The sequence below is a fragment of the Cnephaeus nilssonii genome (genome assembly GCF_951640355.1).
Source record: "Cnephaeus nilssonii genome assembly, chromosome: 20".
NCBI lineage: Eukaryota > Metazoa > Chordata > Mammalia > Chiroptera > Vespertilionidae > Cnephaeus > Cnephaeus nilssonii.
The window spans coordinates 28,833,302-28,853,218 of record NC_137091.1 but is presented as its reverse complement, the minus strand read 5'-3'; the positions used below and the strand labels follow the sequence as shown (position 1 = coordinate 28,853,218).

Sequence of the window (19,917 nt, the reverse complement as noted above, 5' to 3'; positions counted from 1 at the left end):
GCTAGCAATAGGGTCCATTTATCAGAAGTCTAGGGTCGCTTTAGTAGTAATTACTCAGCAACTATATTACAGGCCAGTGACTCGCGCCTTGAGCGTGCATCCGAATCCCCAGCAAACACAGATTACTGGAGCCTACCCCTGGGATTTCAGGAGATCAGGTGGAACCTGAGAATATGCATTTCTGTTTGTTTGTTTTTGTTAATCCTCACCCGAGAATATATTTCCATTGATTTTTAGAGAGAGAGTGGAAGGGAGAGAAGAGGGAGAGGGAGAGGGAGAGGGGGAGGGAAACACACACAGAGAGAAACATTGATGTGAGAGAGACACATCGATTGGTTGCCTCCCATAGGTGCCCCATAGGGGCTGGGGATTGAGCCTGCAACCAAGGTACGTTCCCTTGACCAGAACCGAACCCATAACCCTTCAGTCTGAGGGCAAACGCCCTAATCACTGAGCAAAATGGGCCAGGGCAAGAACCTGCATTTTTTAACAACTTCCCAGTTGGTGCAATGATGGGCTGGTACAAGAACCCCACGTGGAAGACCAGTGACTCAGTTAAAAATCTCAGAAGACCCAAGAGAGTCAAAGATTTAATTGCTATCAACTGTATTGTCATGCATTTGGAACCTCACAGAAGCAATGGAAACTAACCTCTCTCGCTGATGTCTGCATTTGCTTGATTTGTGGGGGATGTGGTGGAAAGGGACCGAGAAGCAAACTCACCTCATTCTTGGGGCTGCACTTTACTGCCATCCACTTCTGCTCTGAACTGAACGGGATCTCTTGTTTTCTCACGTAGGAATCTTTAACGTCACTTAAGTCCATCTAGGATAATAAAACGGGAGTTTTCAGTGAGGCATTCTAAAGCAATTTCTATGCAAAGCTCGGTCCATTGAAATGACTCCCTAATGAAACCATCTCAGGCAGATGAGAAATCCAAGCGTTTAGGTCGCAGAGAAAGGCCATTTGCTTTCAAATGTTCCAACCAGGAAAAAGAACACCTCTTTATCTTGTCCCAGGGGCAGAACCATGTGGTCCCTGAAATAGCTCCCAGCTGAAACTTGCTCAGAAACAGGAGCCTGTGGGGTTTCTGTCAGAAGAAATGTCAGACTTGAAGATGGAGCCATTTCCTCCCAAAGGGTCCCCTGGGTTAGAGGGTGGCCTGTTGTCACAGCCTGGGGTCCTTGCCAGATCTGACATTTGTTGGCTCTTTGATGGTTTGTGGGCCAGTTAGTTGACAGATTTGAGCCTCAGTTTCCCCAACTGACCACCAGTCCTAACCTGAGCATCCTGTTGACTCACAAGGGGTGAAAAGGGGTCCTTAGGAGGGCAAAAAATCCACTTTCTAAATATTTAAAGCGCAGACATGCATGCAGTACACTAACAGACATACAATGTATCTGTGGTATTAAAATTCCATGGAAGGAGTGACTAGGGAAAAATGTCTAAAAAGGTTCCTGAGGAGGGTATTATGGGTTGCACTGAAGTGCTAACCCCCAGTACCTGTGACTGGGATCTTATTTAGAAATAGGGTCTTGGGAAATGTAATCATGGTAAGATGAGGTCTTTAGGGCAGGCCTAATCCAATATGACTGGTGTCCTGGTAGGAGGAGGATGGACATACAGGGAGAACACCATGTGAAGACTAGAGGGATGCATCTGCAAAACCAAGGAGCACGGGGATCACTGGGAGTAGCAGGGAGAGGAACAGGGGATCACTGGGAGCACAGGGAGAGGAGCATGGGAATCACTGGGAGCACAGGGAACACTGGGAGCACAGGGAGCACTCGGAGCACAGGGAGAGGAGCACGGGGAGAGGAGCACTTGGAGCACGGGGAGAGGAGCACGGGGATCACTGGGAGCACATGGAGAGGAGCACAGGGAGCACGGGGAGAGGAGCACGGGGATCACTGGGAGCACAGGGAGAGGAGCACTGGGAGCACGGGGATCACTGGGAGCACAGGGAGAGGAGCACAGGGAGCACGGGGAGAGGAGCACGGGGAGCACAGGGAGAGGAGCACAGGGAGCACTAGGAGCACGGGGAGAGGAGCACGGGGATCACGGGGAGAGGAGCATGGGGAGCACAGGGAGCACAGGGAGAGGAGCACAGGAATCACTAGGAGCACAGGGAGAGGAGCACAGGGAGCACTAGGAGCACGGGGAGAGGAGCACAGGGAGAGGAGCACAGGGAGCACTGGGAGCACGGGGAGAGGAGCACAGGGAGAGGAGCACGGGGAGAGGAGCATGGGGAGAGGAGCACGGGGAGAGGAGCACAGGGAGAGGAGCACTGGGAGCACGGGGAGAGGAGCAGGGGGAGCACTGGGAGCACTGGGAGCACGGGGAGAGGAGCACAGGGAGAGGAGCACAGGGAGAGGAGCATGGGGAGAGGAGCACGGGGAGAGGAGCACGGGGAGAGGAGCACTGGGAGCACGGGGAGAGGAGCAGGGGGATCACTGGGAGCACTGGGAGCACGGGGAGAGGAGCACAGGGAGCACAGGGAGAGGAGCACGGGGAGAGGAGCACGGGGATCACTGTGAGCACAGGGAGCACAGGGAGCACAGGGAGAGGAGCACGGGGATCACTGGGAGCACAGGGAGAGGAGCACGAGGATCACTGGCAGTAGCCAGGTAGCTGGATCGCCAGGCCAGCCTCCCTTCCCTGCAGAGCAGTGGGAGTTGTTGAGTGGGGCTGCCCTCACTGTTTTAAAGAGGCAATAAGTTCCATTTGGTATTACTGACATTCTGGAGAGCATTTTCTTCTGTGAGCGAAAGGAATGTCTTAAAGCGCTTTGTTTACCTTTACACGGATATACTGAAAGGGTAATCCTTTTCCCCCTCATCCGCCCACCCTGCACGGGATCCTGCATCATGGGGGAGAGGCAGAAATGTGGGTACCCTGGCCTCGTGCTAGGGGAGGAACAGGTGGACAGATGGACACAGGACAGTGTGATGAGTGACAGCTCAGGGTACCCGGGTGAGCAGAGGTGTCTACAGAGGTGGAAATGGCAGTGAACTTGAAGAGAACATCTGAGGTGGCCGTGAGTCAGGAGCAGAGTGGCTGGGAAGGAGCGGGAGGGTCCCCTCCACAGGACAGGCACCGTGAGTGGGCTCCTACCTCGACAGAGGGATCTGATCGGACCTCTTCTGTACTTTGTCCCCTGTGCACAAGGCAGAGAGGCACACCCATCAGCCCACCACCTATCCCTTCAACACTCGCGAGCAGCTGCTCTGCGCCGGGCACTGGGCAGAGTGGGGGGGCACTTCTGCTCCGTCTCAGAGCTCAGGGTCTAACCGCTGAGCCCCGGGACCAAGTGAATGTATGAAAAGGAAATCAAACATCCCCCACCTTCATTGCCAGGGCGATCAAGGCGCCTTCCGTGGGCTGTCCCATCATGGTGTTCTTCCTGATGACAGCATTGTTGGCGACACAGCCGGCCTGCAAGGGGGCATTTCTGAATCTTTAGTTAATATTCGGAGCCGGCCCCCTACGGGTCCCGGGCCCACTCGGGCTGGAGAGAATCCCCATCAGCCCCATTTTCAATGCATATTTCTCTCACGGCGCTGCTGACACCTACCTCCACCAATTTCCCCACGGAGACGTTGGAAAACTCCTTAACGACTTCCTTTGACGGTAAAAGACAGACTGTCCCTTGGCCATTATACCCAACTCCGCTGACCTGCAGGGCAAAGGGACAGAAAGGATGTCATCAGGAGTCAGAAGTACACTCCCCTGGTTGAGCTCTGGTATCTTTTCTGGGGACTCATCCCAAGGACAAAATCCTGGCCGCAGCCACGGCTTCAAGCATGGAGACAGATGCTCCCGGCAGGACTGCATGTTAGCGGAACACCTCACTAACCGCCACGAGTCATCAACGGCGATAATTCTGCTCTGCAGCCAGGAAACGTCTGGGTAAGAAAACCAAGTAACAGCACAGGAGAGCGCTTATGGTCTAGAAAGAGCTGGGCAAACCTCTCCTTCTAGCGCCAGATAGCAACTATTTTAGCCTTTGTGGCCCATGCACATCTCTTGTGACGACTCAGCTTTGCTGCTTGGCGTGAACGGAGACACTGACTACATATGAACAAAAGGGGTGGCCGCGTGCCAACAAACTTCATTCGCAAAAGTGGGCGCTGGCCCAGGGCTGGCACGGCTGACCCCTTGGTGTGGAAGGTTTTGTGAAAAAAGCAGCAAGATGCAAAACGGCACGTTCCGGGAGCTTACCACCGTGCTGACACAGGGGAGACTCAAAGCCCAAGTGGACTCATCGCGGTGAGTGTACCCTGGGAGGTTGTGGGTAAGAGTCTTCTAGCTTTTCAACTTTATAATGTGCTTATTATTAAAGATAATAAAAAAATGAAGACGGCTGTCTTAAATCAGCCATGCTCCTTGCAGCGACTGGTAACAAGGAATCTGCACAATATAACCCCTATTGGCTTACTCCGTGTTTTCTGGAAGACTCCCTGTGCTTTCTCCAGGAAGGAACGGGTCTGGCAGGCCACACCCTTGTCTTGAACCTTGTAATTCACACAGCACTCACCTCGGCATGGAGCCCATCAGACGTGACGAGTTGGCTGACAGTCATTTCGTTGGCAGTTAGGGTCCCCGTCTTATCAGAACAGATAACATTGCAGCAACCTGGCAGGAGAAACAGCAGTTTATTTAAAAAAAAAAAAAGCAGTTCGTCGCCACCAACTCTCAGGCCTGTGAAATACCCACGTTGAATGAACATGGCACCAAAACATCCATTCAACCCAATTTTTAAGGATTCAGCCAGCTGGCGTCCCTCACCTAAAGTCTCCACGATCGGCAACTTCTTCACAATGACCTGCTTCTTGGCCATCCGCAGCACTCCCAGGACCAGCGTAACCATGACAACAATGGGCAGACCCTCTGGAATGGCAGCCACGGCCAGGCTGGATCGAAAGGCCAAATGGGTCACTTTTAACATGTACTTAAGAATGATATGCGTTCCAACTGGGAATGGCAACACGCTCACCTGGTGAAGCTTGTCTCTAGTGTCCCCAAAGTTCCCGTTCTATTCTCTGTTCCCCATTCCATGATGCACCTGCCTCCTTCTCCAACATCCATTGTGCTGAGCCCCAATCCCCCCCGCCAAAAACAACAACAACACCCACACACAAAAAGTCCTGCTTTTGGAAAGGAATCTCATCTATCAGACACCCACATTTTAGTGTGAATTAGTCTGCTAGCTGTTTTGCCTCTTTAAGTGCTTCTGCATTTAAATTGTTCTCATTTATTAAAGAGAAAAGTTTCTGGGCTCTGGGAAAGGAATTTATTAATCAGGGAATTAGTAGGAAGTGGAATTTTTTGCTTCAGTGGGTCCTCCCTTAAATTTCACTTTTCATTGGTCTAATGGTTTAGACACGCCTGGTAGGGAAGCCCGACAGAAAATTAAAATTGAGGGAGGCTAAGTGACACAGCTATGCCTTTAGCAGATCTGCTTGGGGTATCTGCTCACTTCTTTACCATCCCTCCAACTCTTCATTGTGTGAGCTCGCTCTCCCATAGCCACAGTTGACTGGATTAGAGGAGACCCTGTGTTTGTTCCAAGCTGAACCAATGAGCTTCTAGTATTTGGGAATCTGAACTGCGATTGTGAACATGGATCCCCTTCCTGTGGGCAGGATGTCAACATGTGGGAGGCTGTTAAGAAGGGGCTCTTTCTTTCTTTTTTTAAAAAATATATTTTATTGATTTTTTACAGAGAGGAAGGGAGAGGGATAGAGAGCTACAAACATCGATGAGAGAGAAACATCGACCAGCTGCCTCCTGCACACCCCCTACCGGGGTTGTGCCCGCAACCAATGTACATGCCCTTGACCGGAATCGAACCTGGGACCTTTCAGTCCGCAGGCTGACGCTCTATCCTCTGAGCCAAACCGGTTTCGGCAAGAAGGGGCTCTTTCTACCTCAATTTGGCTCCAGAGCATCAGGGCTGACTGCTCCCCATCCCACATTCCTGGGCTGGCCTGACCGAGGGCAGAGGGCCGGATAATGACCAGCTGACCTCAGGCCGACAGGGGAGGCTGGAGATGAGCGAGTGAGAGGGTCCTTTTGTGCAGATCTGCGCAGTGAGTATCACCACACCCTACCCACCAGGGTCACCTCTGCACGGGAACCTCCAGCAGAACCCTGCGGGCCTTCAGTAAATATTTGCTGAGTGAACGAACTCGCAAGTGAACATATGGCAGGCGTCTCGACCCGCACTGGCCCAGCGCATAGTGAGCGCTCTATGTGGCTGGTTAATCATCAGAAAGCCTAGCTGAGGAGGCCCATTCCACCACAGTCACACACCGCTGACGTATTTCCTCCGATCTAAGGCGAGGCTGCTTGTGAAGGACACCATTAGCTTGTGTACTACTGAGGGAAAAAATACCGCCGATTCATCAGCCACACAGTGCTTTATCGTGAAGTCTGACTTCAGAGAAGTTAAAATGTGAAAAAGGATGTGCATCTTAGACTCAAAGAAGCACGGTACCGATGGTGGCCTTTTGCCCGGAGACAATGGAGCCTTCAGCTATAGAAACCAGGATGACTGACTGGTTGAGGGACTGTGCCTGGTTGCCATGGGGATGGCAAGAAGGCTTGCTTGGTTTTATGGCACAGGCTGGCAAGGCTAGCTAAGCAAACATCTGCGAGGGTTATGAGGGGGACTTTCCCCCGGTGCGGCGTGGGGAGGGTGATTTTTGTACCGGGAAGCTTGCATAGGAACAAAAAAACGAATCCACCAACTGATCAAGATGAGAATGGAAAAGCAAGTGTACCGCGGCCCAGTCCCTCTGCCATCACCCGCCTCTGACGGCCTCGTCGCCTGAGCACTCCCTCCAGGGGCTGACTCCTTCCCTGGCCCTGCTTCTTGCTGGACCCTGCCTGGGGCAGCCCGAGTCACTGCCTCGCTGCTCGGCTCGGCGTGCTTCCTGAACCAGGAGCATCAGCATCCATCCTGTTGCTGACCGTCAGGTAACCGTGTCCCTTCAGTCGCACACAGATAAGCTTGACCACGTACCAGAGACACGCCCAGCCCTTCCAGCAAGGCTCTCCGGCCCACACCGCTCAGCACTGGGAGGCAGCACCTCTGACCTCCGTGTCCCAGCACAGACGGGGTGCCGGTCACTGCGGTTTACTGTAACGACTGTTGCACACAGGTGTCTGCTGACACTTGTTATATATAAACCAGAGAGGCTCCGGGATCCGATCAATAACAACACTCCTGACGATGTGCTCCATGCTCTCCTTTGTCGTCTTTGCTGAGATACGATTCACATGCCCCCAAAGTCACCCTGTTAAAGTATGCAACTCAGTGGTTTTTAGTGGAGTCAGCGTTGTGCAACCATCACCAAAATCGAGTTTAGAACATTCTTATCACCGCGGGGGAATCCCTGTAACTGTTAGCAGTCACCCCTCGGCCCGGCCTGGAGACCGCGCGTCTGGTTCCCGCCTCCATGGAGTTGCCTAATTCGGACATTTCACACGAACGAAGTTATACGGTATGTGGCCCTCTGCGTCTGGTTTCCTTCACTAGCATCATGTTTTTTAAAAATATATTTTACTGATTTTTTTACAGAGAGGAAGGGAGAGGGAGAGTTAGAAACATCAATGAGAGAGAAATACCAATCAGCCGCCTCCTGCACACCCCCTGCTGGGGATGTGCCCGCAACCTAGGTACATGCCCTTGACTGAAATCGAACCTGGGACCCTTGAGTCCGCAGGCCGACGCTCCATCCACTGAGCCACACCGGTTAGGGCTAGCATCATGTTTTCTAGGGCCACCCTAGTCGCGGGCGTCAGTGCTTTTTTCCTTTTTGTGGGTGAATCATGTTCCCCAGGATGAATTTTATCCATTCATTAGCTGATGGGCATCCAAGCTTGTTCACATCACGGGTTTGGTGTCCTACGGGTATGTTTTTGCTCACAGACATGAAAATAATTTCCCATGGACCACCTAAAGCATTTTGCCGACACCAACAGCATGGGGGTCACGCTCCGGAAACCCTGGGGCTTAACGTGAGCCTAGAAATGTGTTGGCTTTTTGTGTGTCCCAGAAGGGTCACCGGCTGCCCCTCTGCTGGGACCTATCCGGTTACAGACCGTCCCGGGCACTCTGCCTCCCTGGCCTTGGCGAGCAGCCGTGGAAAAGCTGGGGCAACTTCAGCCACTGAGCCTGCTCCCTGCTCATCTCCGCATCGCCCACCGGGCCTGGGGGTGTGACTGTCGCTTGTTAGAGTCACCATGTGGAGGGACGGCAGGTTCCTCGGGCTTAAAGCCAAGGGCCCTGGTTCCCAGCCCTGCCATCAGCTGTGTGGCCTCAGTGACACGGCCTTTACCATCTCCTATAGATTCCTCCGTGAGAGAAGGACCAAGACGGTGCTTCAAAGGAATACCAGGAGCAAACACACCCTGTGCGCTGGGACTGTCGCAGGAACCTTCACGGGCTCTCATCTCATCCTCACCACGACCGCAGGAGGGGCTATGTCATCACTCCCATTTTACAGAGGAGAAAACTGAGGCACAGCAAGTGCAAAAGTCTGCCTAAGGTCACACCGCTAGCAGTGGTAAAGGCAGAATGTAACCCTAGGCAGGCAGGCTCTGGAGTCCACACCATTAGCCAGAAAGATCCAAACCCACGGGCAAAGAAGTGGTGGGAACGGGAGGTCCAAATCTTACGCTTTCATTTGTTTTGCAAGCTTTCCCGGGGCACCCCACCTGCCAGATAATGTACTATTGGGGCTGCGCTTGAGGTGAGGAGGGTGCATCTTCCCCACACTGTTCCCGCGCCCCAATCTTCCTGCCTTGTCTTGCTGCACTGACAAGGGAGGGAGGGCCTGGAGCTCTTACCTGACCCCAATCGTGAACATGCTGAGAAGATGCTTCCCTTGCAGCCAGCCAGTGAGAATGATGATGCCTGGAGAAGAGAACAAAATAAAGCAAAACGAAACGTGTGTGTACACACACACACACACACACACACACACACACACACACACACATTCTCCAACATCTAAAGGCATGACAGCATTTTAAGAGTTTACAGGAGAAGAGACACCGGGCAGTGATTAATAACCTCAAGGACTTGTAACCACTTTTTCCTTTTTAAGAAACCCTTGAAACTACAAAGAAGAATGGTTTTACTTGTTCTGGAAAGGATCGAGCCAGTTCAAGTAAAGAAAGAAACAACCAGATTGTTCTGGGCCAGTGGTCGGCAAACTCATTAGTCAGCAGAGCCAAATATCAACAGTGCAAGGATTGGAATTTCTTTTGAGAGCCAAATTTTTTTAAACTTAAACTTCTTCTCACGCCACTTCTTCAAAATAGACTCGCCCAGGCCGTGGTATTTTGTGGAAGAGCCACACTCAAGGGGCCAAAGAGCCGCATGTGGCTCGAAAGCCACAGTTTTTCGACCACGGTTCTGGGCGGTTGTAGACATCTACAGATTATTCCAACAATCCCCAAGTGCCGTGCGGCTCCAGGACGCCCCCTGAGGTGGCTGATGTGGCAGATGATGCCTCTTCCGTGATGGGCAGATGGGTCAATTTCCTGAGTGTTTTTATCTTGCCATGTTCATGATTAAATACATTCCCTTTTCCATTTTCTCCTTCATCAATCATTTACCTAATATTTACTAAACACCAGGCCCTGTGTTAGGCTGGGTGGAGACTGTCAGAGGCAGACCCTTGAGGGTGAGAAGTGGCATGAGCCAGGCTGGGACCCGTGAAAGTTCACAAGAGGTCTAGCAATGGGGAACAGTTCTGGGGCCTCTGGGGTGGCTTCCGTTTACTCATCTGTAAAGTGGGGATAATGACCATGCCTCCCTCAAGCAGTTGTTTCAGGATTTAAGAGATGACAACACATCTGAAGTGCTTAGCTCAGCCCCTGGCCCACAGCGAATGCCCAGTCATTAACTGTTGCTGCAACTGTATGGGAAGTGGTGGGAAGGTGAGTGGCGTTCCTGTTGACACTGAAGTGTTTGCTAAAGATCATCAGCTCTGTTTCGCAGGAACGGGGTGGGGGAGGGGAGCAGGGCAAGTTATGAGCTGTGTGATGGTGGTGGTAGTGTGTGTGTGTGTGTGTGTGTGATCACAACTCCTGATTTGTTACATGGTTGTTGCTTTATTCATACTATAATTAGCTATAGAACTCAGCAGTCAAATGAAATCTTAGCTGGAATCCAAATGAACCCAGATGCAAAAGATTGGAGGGCGGAAGCTGTTAGAAATAGGGGTGGGGCAGTGAGTCTGGAGCCCTACCCATGAGAATCAGAAACACCCCCTTCCCCAGGCCTCCCTGCAGAAGGCTGCAGCTTGCTGACAGGGGCTCACACAAGCCTATGTGCACACCCCACAAATCATGTTCAATAACTTCACATTGGCAGCTTGAAACTGGCCATGCTGAGAGTATTGACACCACAGAAATTGGCAAACGCTACTCTGCCCTGGAAAGTTGTTAAACATTTACCAGAGCACCACTGCTACCCTGCATCTCCCACTCCTGGGTCCTTAGCGATCCATGGGACCCAGTTTCAAAACTCCAGCTCCTCTAGAACAATTCTTGAAATAGTTATTATGAAGTAAAAGGTCTGAATGGTATTGTGGGCTGGCCACAAGCATGCCAATTTAATTAAGCTTTAGTTTAACTTGAGGAATAGTAGCTTAATGCAAGGCAATGACTTTGTAGGACCCCTGACTTGAAACTTTTTATTTTTTATAAACAATTTCATCTTGGGGCAAGTCCTGTGACTACTACCTGCTTGACAACTTAAAGCACATCTACTTGCTATTTGTTCTTGAGGCTCCTGGGGTAGAAAGAGCAGCGCCCATTACAGCACTATGTCCTGCAGGTCACTGCAATCGTCCAGAGCACGTGTCAGGAAACTTTTTTCTGGAACCAGCCAGAGGGTAAATAGTTTCGGCTTTGTGGGCCACATGGTCTCTGTTGCAACTCTGCTTGGCCACTGTAGACAGCAGGTGAATGGGTGTAGCTATGTTCCAATTAAATGTTATTTATAAACACCGAAATCTGAATTGAAAATTGAATTTCATATACTTTTTATGTTATGAAATACCAGAGGCCTGATGCACAAAATTCACGTAAGGGGCTCGGCCCTCGTAGCCCCTCGCAGCCCCTCGCAGCCCCGGCTTTGTCCGGAAGGTCGTTCGGACGGTTGTTCTGCTGTTTGGTCTAATTAGCATATTAGCTCTTTATTATATAGGATTATTCTTTTGATTTTTTTCAGTCACTTAAAAATATAAAAGATATTCGTTGCTTGTGGGCCATTACAAAACTAGGTGGTGAATCCAGTTTGGCCACAGATTCCAATCCCTGCTTTGGAATGTGAAATGCCTCTGGGCATTCTAATCTGCCCTGATGCCTGGGCAGCATGCAACCCCAAGGAAGGCCAATAAGTGGCGCTCACAGCCACCTTCCCTTGTGTCACTCATCCTCCCAGTCCTCTTGGCCATCACAGTACCACAGTCCTCTCACAGCACAGAGCCCCACTGGCTGTCATCAGACTTGGCAGATTAAAACCCATTTTTCATCACAGCTCCAGGACAAAGGAGGGCAGGAAGGAGGGAAGAGGGCATAGAGCTACTTAAAAACAGTAAACTGAGTGAGTTAGCAAACTCTGAGCAGCTAATCCAAAGCGTAAATTTGGAAAGAGGACTAGACTGGAATGTTGGGGAGGGGTGGCCAGGGAGGGAAGCAGAGTAGGTCTGTTCGGGGCATGACAGAAGGAGAGCCCTGACTCCAGGCCACATCCTCTTAACCACTTTGCTAAGTTCACCACCTCCGACAAGCCGTAAAGGACTGGGAGATACCTTCCCTACTTTTGAACTTATTTTTTCCCCTGCCCGGAATTCCCAATCCCCTCTTTTGTCACTTGGCAAACTCCTACTCATCCTGCAAGACCTGGTTTAACGTCACCTCCTCCTTGGAGTCTTCCCAACTCTTCCACACCAGATTAACTGCTCCTTTCACACTTCATATTTGTTCAGGTATCTCTCCCCTATTTGCCTGGGGGTCCTTCAGAGGGAAGACGCTGCGTTTTACTCATCTTGGTGGCCCCAGAACCTACCGTAGGGTCTAGTGCGTCATAAAGCACTCACGTAATGAAATCATGCATCTGGGTGACCAGAGGCACAACAGCGCTGCTGCCGGAAGAGATGGCTGATCCTCCCAAGAACTTCCCCTGGCTCCAGATTTACTAGTCCTTCCTCTTACCACTGCTTGTGCGATGGGCAGCGGTTTTGGCTTGTTCCTTTATTAGCTCATTAACTCAACACATGTTTATTGAGCATCTACTATGGGCAAAGCACTGGGTGGCCCTGAAGGCTGGGAACAAAGGACACAGACTCCAAGCCAGAGCTGGAGCCAGCAGGAGGGAGCAGGCGAGGGGACCAGGGCAGCTGCACAGTGACGTTGGGGTGTAAGACCTGAATTCAGGTCCTCAGCATCACGTGGATGCTGGTTGTGGTGTGCTGCCAAAGCCATGAGGCATAAGACCAGGCACAGCCTACTCAGTGGCACAGAAATATGGCTGGGCACACAGCTAACCCACAGCTTCCGGTCTCCCTTGCAGATAGGCAGGCTGCATGACTCCATCTGACCAACTGAAAATGGACAGGAGTGATGGCTTCACTTCCTGGCTCCATGCCTTAAAATGTTCCCACACAAGCCTCTGTGTTCTCGGGCTAAAAAGAATTATGACCAGCCTCCAAGGACCCAGAGGAAGGGAGAGCAAAGATGCAGTGGGGGCCTGGGCCCCCCGAGCTGCCATTTGAAGGTGAGCTGTCCAGAAAAGCCACTAGACCAGCAGTCGCCAACCTTTCGGACCTCACAGACCACCAGTGGTCTGCGGACTAGACCAAGAACATGCCCGTGGACTATGATATGAGCAGGAAATAAACTTTGACCATGTTAAGTCACTATAAGGCAGGGGCTGCTTGTTACCGTAGTTGGCCTCATCTGACTAATACAGAAGCCTTTTGTCACTGTCAGAGAGTCTCCGACCCCAAACCCCTACCTTTACCCAGGTGAGCAGCAAGCTATTTGAGCGACAGCTGGGCTGTTTGGGGCGCTCTCCCCAATCCCCGGGACCGAGTGCAAAAGCTTCACTCACCAATTATGAAGAACGAGAAAAGTGTCAGTTGTTTCCCCAGCTTGTCCATGCTTCTTTGTAGAGGAGTTTTAGGTGTCTGCAAGGATGGGAACAATGGGTTTCTTAGCTGACATCCCAGCAGCATCCCACAACTTCTGCCTGGCTCATTTCTATCTTGAGCCGAGTGACAATGCCACAGGGGTACACATATGTAAAAACTCATTGGCCTCTACATGTAACGTCTGTGCACCTGATTGTCTGTAAGTTATATCTTGACAAAAATCTTAACACATGTCTTAAAATAAAAATTAATTTTTAAAAATTATACTCACACTAGAGGCCCGTTGCATGAAAATTCGTGCACTGGAGGTGGGGGGGGTCCATCAACCCGGCCTGCCCCCTCTCACAGTCTGGAAGCCCTCAGGGGCAGGAGGCAACTTGGCGATCAGGGGAAGGTGACGCCTCCATCACACCTCTGCTGCTGCCATTGCCGGCAGCACAAGCCTCGGCCAGCCCTGGTTACTAGAGCTTTGGGCTGCCCTGGGCTGCTGGGCAGCTGCTATCCAAGGCTTGCCTGTGCCTCAGCGAGCCCTGGGCAGCTGGGGGGCTGAGGGCGGATCTGGTTGCACCGTGCACCTGCCGCCACCCCCACCCCCCCGCTACCCGCCCCAGCTGGGCTGAAAGGACTGTGGGACTCGAGCAGGGCTGAGGGGACTGGGTGCCGCCATCTTTGTGGCGGCATGATGGTCAATTTGCATATTCCCTCTTGATTAGATAGGATTAACCACATGATCCTCATTCCTAACAGGTGGGCAGAATTGGCATCACTAGCCAAGAAGATGTCAAACCCCACCTCACAAGAAAACCAAAGCCCCCACTCGCCTTACCTCTTCAGCCCGCATCATCTTAAACACTTCTCCGAACTGAGACCTTTCCCCTGTTCCGATCACGACTCCCTGGGTTCAGGAGAGAGAAGTGTGAGGCCTGAGGCTAGAAGCCTGCTGGTGATAGAAGCCACGGCCCCCAGGGCGCCCCAGGGCTCACCTGCCCCTTCCCGTACTGAACCAGGGTCCCCATGAAGACGATGTTTCTCAGGGTGGTGAGGTCCCCCTCGCCTGTCAACGGGGTGTCCGTCTTACTGCATGGCTCAGCTTCTCCCGTGAAACTGGACTCGTCTACCAGGAGGTCTGTGACCTAGGGGAGCAGAGGGAAAGGCCGTGGGATCTGCCCTCTCGCCCTGTGCACTGGTTTTCAGGGCACAGAACGGTGTCTAACACCTTCATGTCAGTTGCATACAGACAGCATAGAATTCCTCGAAATCAGGGGACAACAACCAGAATGTGACCCGAGATGCCTCAAGAACCAGAAAGCTTTGAACGTGTGGCCCCTCTCAAAAAAAACAGGAAAGCACTGTATCTTCTTTTACATTATTTTAAGATTTAATATAACATCTAAAAAGACACATAGGCAATGGCCAATTTAGAATATACCTTTCAAAGCACCCGTGCCTTTCAGCTAACATTCCACATGCTGCCCCCCGTTGAAAGCGGCCCATGAAATCAGTGAGGTTTGAGCATCACTGAGTCAGGTTATCCAGTGACGGCCCAAGGTCATATCAACACCAGAAACATGGGCCCTGACTCATACCCATTCTCATTCATTCATATTCATTCTCATTCTCTCTCTCTCTCTCTCTCTCTCTCTCTCTCTCTCTCTCTCTCTCTCTCCTCTCTCTCTCTCTCTCTCTCTCCAGAAAAGCAGGAGGAAGGTGCCAGCAAGCTTATGTCTTCATCCTCACACCCACCATGAAAGATGCTATTATCTTTCCTGTGGAGAAACTGAGGCACCGTGAGTAACGTGCTCAAGGTTATGCAGCTACTTAGTGGCAGAGCAGAGGTTGAGCCAAAACTCTGCTTCCAAAAACTGCCCTCTCAACCATCTTCCAAAGTGACCACAGACCCAGTAGGTATCGCTCAGAGGGACGTCTGCTGTGGCCGGAACTGTTAACAGGCACTTTTGAGGACATTAGGGGTCTAGGATGGCCCGACCTCTCAGGACCCTGTTATCTGAGCATGTAAGACCCACTTAGAGAGAGGAGCCATCTTCCTGCAAACTCACAAGAGAACCGTTAGTTCAGCATTTCTCAAATAGGAGATGGGGAATGCTCTGATTTAAAAAATTTTTAATTTCATCTTTTAAAAAATATGCCCAATGCCATGGGATCCCAGTCCCCAAGAAGGCAGAGGCTACCACTTGCTGTGAAATGCCCATCTCCCGTTCCTCCGAAACAGCCCCCATGGTGTTGGGAGCGGTGATGTGCTCCACCACACAATCCTCCTTCCCAGCCTCCCTTGCAGCTAGCTCAGTGTCTCCAGAATGAGACAACCAGACGTCAGAAGCCACCATCGTACTGGGGAAGGTCTTTGAAGGTGGCGGAGCTGATGGGCCCCTCTGCCCTTCTTACCTTCCTCGTTCCCCCCACCTGGTGTTGTTATCCTGGAGCTCAGGAAGCCACCTTACAAATCAAGGGGATGGCCACCCCAGGGACACTCCACTTCTGGACACTCCATGATGTGAGAGAGAAATAAGTCCCTGGCCCTTTGGAGCCAATATACATATTTATCTTCATCTCAGGTCATGTTCTGATTTCTGTCCCCTGATTTCAAGTCAGACACAGCTACCAACTGATCTAGAGTTTGCACCTGTGTTTTTTAATCCCCAGAGCATCAAGGGCAAGTCAAATAATCTCATGGGGCAGCTCCTAACCCACAATGAAAGAAAAAAAATGGGAGAACTGAGCCACCCAGCACCACAGGCTGCTGACCCAGAGGCCTGGGCAGCAGAAATTGGCACCACAACCCAGTGGCACTCAGAGATTTCATCCCCAAACCCTGTCTAATGGGAAATGACAATAATTTGGGTAAGTTGTACTTGATTTGAAAATTTGGCTTAGGTTCACAGTTGTATATAAGTTTGAAGCACATGGAATTTGTACTTCAAACTTATATATTTGTTCACATTTAAGTAACACTGTAATAAAGACAAGTCGACACTGGTAAGGAAACCCCTCCACTGGCTGTGAGAGATGTAACTGGAACAATCTGATGATCTAATCGATCTAATCTGCAGCAGAAGGTTGGGGGTAGGAAGTGGAGGATGGAGTGGCTGGTGTGCGGTGTGTGTGTGTGTGTGGGGGGGTGCGGGGGGTGATGAGCTGGAAGAGAAGGGCTTCCTGAGGGTTCTGGGACTGGAACAGACCTTGCAGAATGAGCAGGCATTTGGTGAGTGAATAGGGCAGGCTCTCCAGGGAGGGAAAATAAGGCAATTTGGGCAGTTGATGGTGGGAGAACATGGTAATCACACACTTGCAACTGAGATGGGGGAGACCAAGAAAAGACTTCTCCCAGCACGCCACCAGCACTAAAAGGACAGAAGCCAGGGGCACTGACACCAGTTCACCCTTTGGGGTGCAGGTTCTCGGGAGTGGGCAGAGGCGGACGCAGGGAGGAGAGCTGCCCCTGCCCTCAGGGAGCACTGAATGGAAGATAGGGCTCCACCAAGATGAGAGGGCCCAGGTAAAAGCAGGAAGTTTGGTCCACGTGGGGACACGTATGGGGACTAGTTTGACTACAGCAGAGCATTGGTGAAAAGTGTGGTTGGAACCCAATTGCATTTGGCATTGATTAAGAAATTTGGATATTGCCCGGCCAATGTGGCTCAGTTGGCTGAGCATGGTTCTATGCACCAAGAGGTCACCGGTTTGATTCCTGGTCAGGGCACATGCCTGGGTTTCAGGCTCGATTCCCAGGAGGGGGCATGCAGGAGGCAGTTGATCGATGTTTTTCTCTCATTGATTTTTATTTATTTTTTATTTTTAAAAATATGTTTTATTGATTTTTTACAGAGAGGAAGGGAGAGGGATAGAGGGCCAGAAACATCGATGAGGAGAAACATCGATCAGCTGCCTCCTGCACACCCCCTACTGGGGATGTGCCCGCAACCAATGTACATGCCCTTGACTGGAATTGAACCTGGGACCCTTCAGTCCGCAGGCTGACACTCTATCCACTGAGCCAAACCTGTCAGGGCTCTCATTGATTTTGAGAGAGAGAGGAGGGGAGAGGGAGAAAGAGAGATAGAAAGAAACATCAATGATGAGGATTGAGGCTGCAACCCGGGCATGTGCCCTGACCAGGAATCGAACAATGACCTCCTGGTTCATGGGTCAACACTCAACCACTGAGCCACACTGGCCAGGCTGAAGAACTTTCTTGAACCTGCTGTTTCCTGGCCTTAAGTGGCTTCAAAATTTATATAAACTTTCCTGGATCTCAGAGCTTAAGAGCTGATAGAACTATTAACTGTGTTGCAACATACCAACAGAGTTGCAACATACCAAAACGGAAATGTGTCGAGTGTTCACAGGTGGTAGCTTGGATTAAACCCTTATGGTGTCAACAACCAGGTACAATTTGATTTATATAAGCAGGGCAGGAAGAAATCCAGTTAAGTTGTAAAGGTGTTATTTGGGGTTTTAAAAAATTGTTTTAAAGAACTATTGCAGAGACCGGTAATGATAAACAATGAAACCAGCAGCTAATTCTCGGTGACTGCTGACCCACATCAGGCATTGTGCCAAGTAGGCTGCAGGTCTTAGCTTGTTTCTTCTTCCTGATCACCCTGCCAGGTGGGAGTGAACATTATCCCCTTGGATAGATGAGAAGACTGAGGCTCAGAGAGGCCAATCCCTCCCTCAAAGTCACATGCTGGCAGGTGCTGGGTGGGGATTTGAAACCCAAGGCCCCGACATCCAACACGTGCCCATCACTCACCAGGGCCAAGCACCATTCTGAGCACTTTGCATCTATGAAGTCACTTGATCCTTACAAGCACCTTTTGGGCATTCTCACTCCCTTCATTTTACAGATAAGGAAACGGAGGCTCAGAGAGGTTAAGTAACTTGCGGCAGGTCACACAGCTTGTGAATGATAGGCATCAGGTTCAAACTCAGGCTAACACCCAGCCTCAGCGCACTAACCACTTAGCAGCGCTGCCTCTTCATAGCACCTGTGGTGGAGATGCCCAGTATCAGGACCAACCCTGTACCTCTGGAAACCCCAAGTTGGGAGGCAGTGCCCCCTCTTGGTGGGGAAGTGGACAATGTCAGACTGGCTTCCCAGGCTTTCCGGGGGACAACGGTTACTATAATGGGATCCCAGTGCCCCAGATGTGCGTGCTGAATGCCCGCACATGGAGGAGCAGAGGATGAGGAATCCCTTCTGGTATAGGAAGGGGCATCAGCATGAGGTTGAGAGAGAATGCCTTTCCCCTACCCCCCCCTCCCCGCCCGTAGCCTGGTCCCTGCCCTGCCTGGTCCCTGCCCTGCCTGGTCCCTGCCCTGCCTGTCCCTGCCCCGCCTGTCCCTGCCCTGCCTGGAGATCTGAAAGTCAGGGCAGAGAGGCAGAGAAGCCTGAGTGGCCCTCTGGCCCTGCCTCGACTTCAAAGCCTGGCCAGCATGTTGTAAACGCAGGACCCAGGAGTTGGCTCCTGGCCGCCTCACCTATCTCCGTCCCTCGCCCTTCACACCGCCTTTGAACAGCATGCTATTAACCCTCCCATTCCTGAGAAAATAAATAAATCGGGCAGATAACCTGTGCTTAATCCTCTATCACTAAACGCTTTGAACAATTCTTAGGCATCACTGGAAAGAGTCATAAAATAGATTACTCCCAGCCACAGATCCCTCTGAACTTGATTTCACCTTTGCTCGAGAATCCAGGATTATCTCGGAGCCTCGGGTATTGTTCTGTGAAGCTGTGGCCCTGGCACCCACAAAGGTTAGGCAAATAGCTTGCCTACACCCCATGTCCCCAAACCGAGCAACTATAAAATGCTTGTGCTTCTTCCTATGCTTCATCGGTCTGGTTCCCTTCCCGTTCCTCAGCAGCTGCTGCCAGTCTTCCTGACATCTGTGCGGCTGTTTCTGGAAGGAGCTCTTGCCTCATGCCTCAACCTCACCCTGGTTCAATTTGCTGCTGCAGTCTATAAAAACTAGAGGGTCACGCAACCAACATGTGGGAGGCTTCTAGCTAAAACGACAGCACGTGATTTATGAAATACAATCTGAGGAGCTTTGTGCTTAACGTTAGCTTGTTTGCTAACTCCCTGACTTGTCCGGTGCATGTGTGCGCGTGTGTGTGCATGCACGTGTGTGTGCACGGGTGTGTGTGCGAGACCATGTCCGCCTCCGAGAAGCTAAGGGCCTGCATGTCCCACCGACCAGGGCCTGGGAGCCTCACCTCAGTGAGACGGATGTCTGCAGGGATCCGGTCTCCGATGGAGAGACACACGATGTCCCCGGGAACCAGGTCTCGCGCCAGCAGGTGCTGGAGCTTCCCTTCTCTTACGCTGCATGTGAGACAGTGAAAAGCCAAAGCACGCATGTTAGCATCCCAGTTCTATGCGCTTTGATAAACGTGAGCAACGATGACAGACACACGCTTTCCCTTTCGGCTGTGGACAAACCTCTGCGGTGCCGTTATTTTTTAAACTCGTGTACCCTAGAAGGTGTTTTGGGAGAGTGTGTGGCTTCTGGGAGACCCTGGTCCTGGTCTGAAGCGCAGAGCTTTCCCTGTTTACCCGCCTGGACACGAGGCTGGGCCACACGGCCTCCCTCCTGCAGCTCTAGGTCAGCGGTGCGAAAGCTTCCTTAATGGAGGAAGTAGCTTGTGTCCTCAGAGGAGACACCACCCGGGTGTGCAGAGCCCGTCTTGAGAACTCAGGGATGGCAGAGCCTCGTCAGA

General features: G+C 51.4%; 1 protein-coding gene across 1 annotated transcript in view; it reads right to left on the bottom strand.

Annotated features, from left to right (window-relative positions):
- Nucleotides 1-19,917, bottom strand: part of ATP2C2 (ATPase secretory pathway Ca2+ transporting 2) — a 62,633-nt gene that overhangs the window by 17,335 nt on the left and 25,381 nt on the right. The window contains exons 7-16 of the mRNA XM_079800161.1: nucleotides 19,414-19,522; nucleotides 14,159-14,308; nucleotides 14,002-14,070; nucleotides 13,136-13,211; nucleotides 8,857-8,923; nucleotides 4,789-4,913; nucleotides 4,538-4,635; nucleotides 3,575-3,676; nucleotides 3,346-3,435; nucleotides 724-825 (exon numbers count right to left, since the gene is read on the bottom strand). Coding sequence (XP_079656287.1) covers nucleotides 724-825; nucleotides 3,346-3,435; nucleotides 3,575-3,676; nucleotides 4,538-4,635; nucleotides 4,789-4,913; nucleotides 8,857-8,923; nucleotides 13,136-13,211; nucleotides 14,002-14,070; nucleotides 14,159-14,308; nucleotides 19,414-19,522 — 988 coding nt within the window. The remainder of the gene's footprint in view (nucleotides 1-723; nucleotides 826-3,345; nucleotides 3,436-3,574; nucleotides 3,677-4,537; nucleotides 4,636-4,788; nucleotides 4,914-8,856; nucleotides 8,924-13,135; nucleotides 13,212-14,001; nucleotides 14,071-14,158; nucleotides 14,309-19,413; nucleotides 19,523-19,917) is intronic.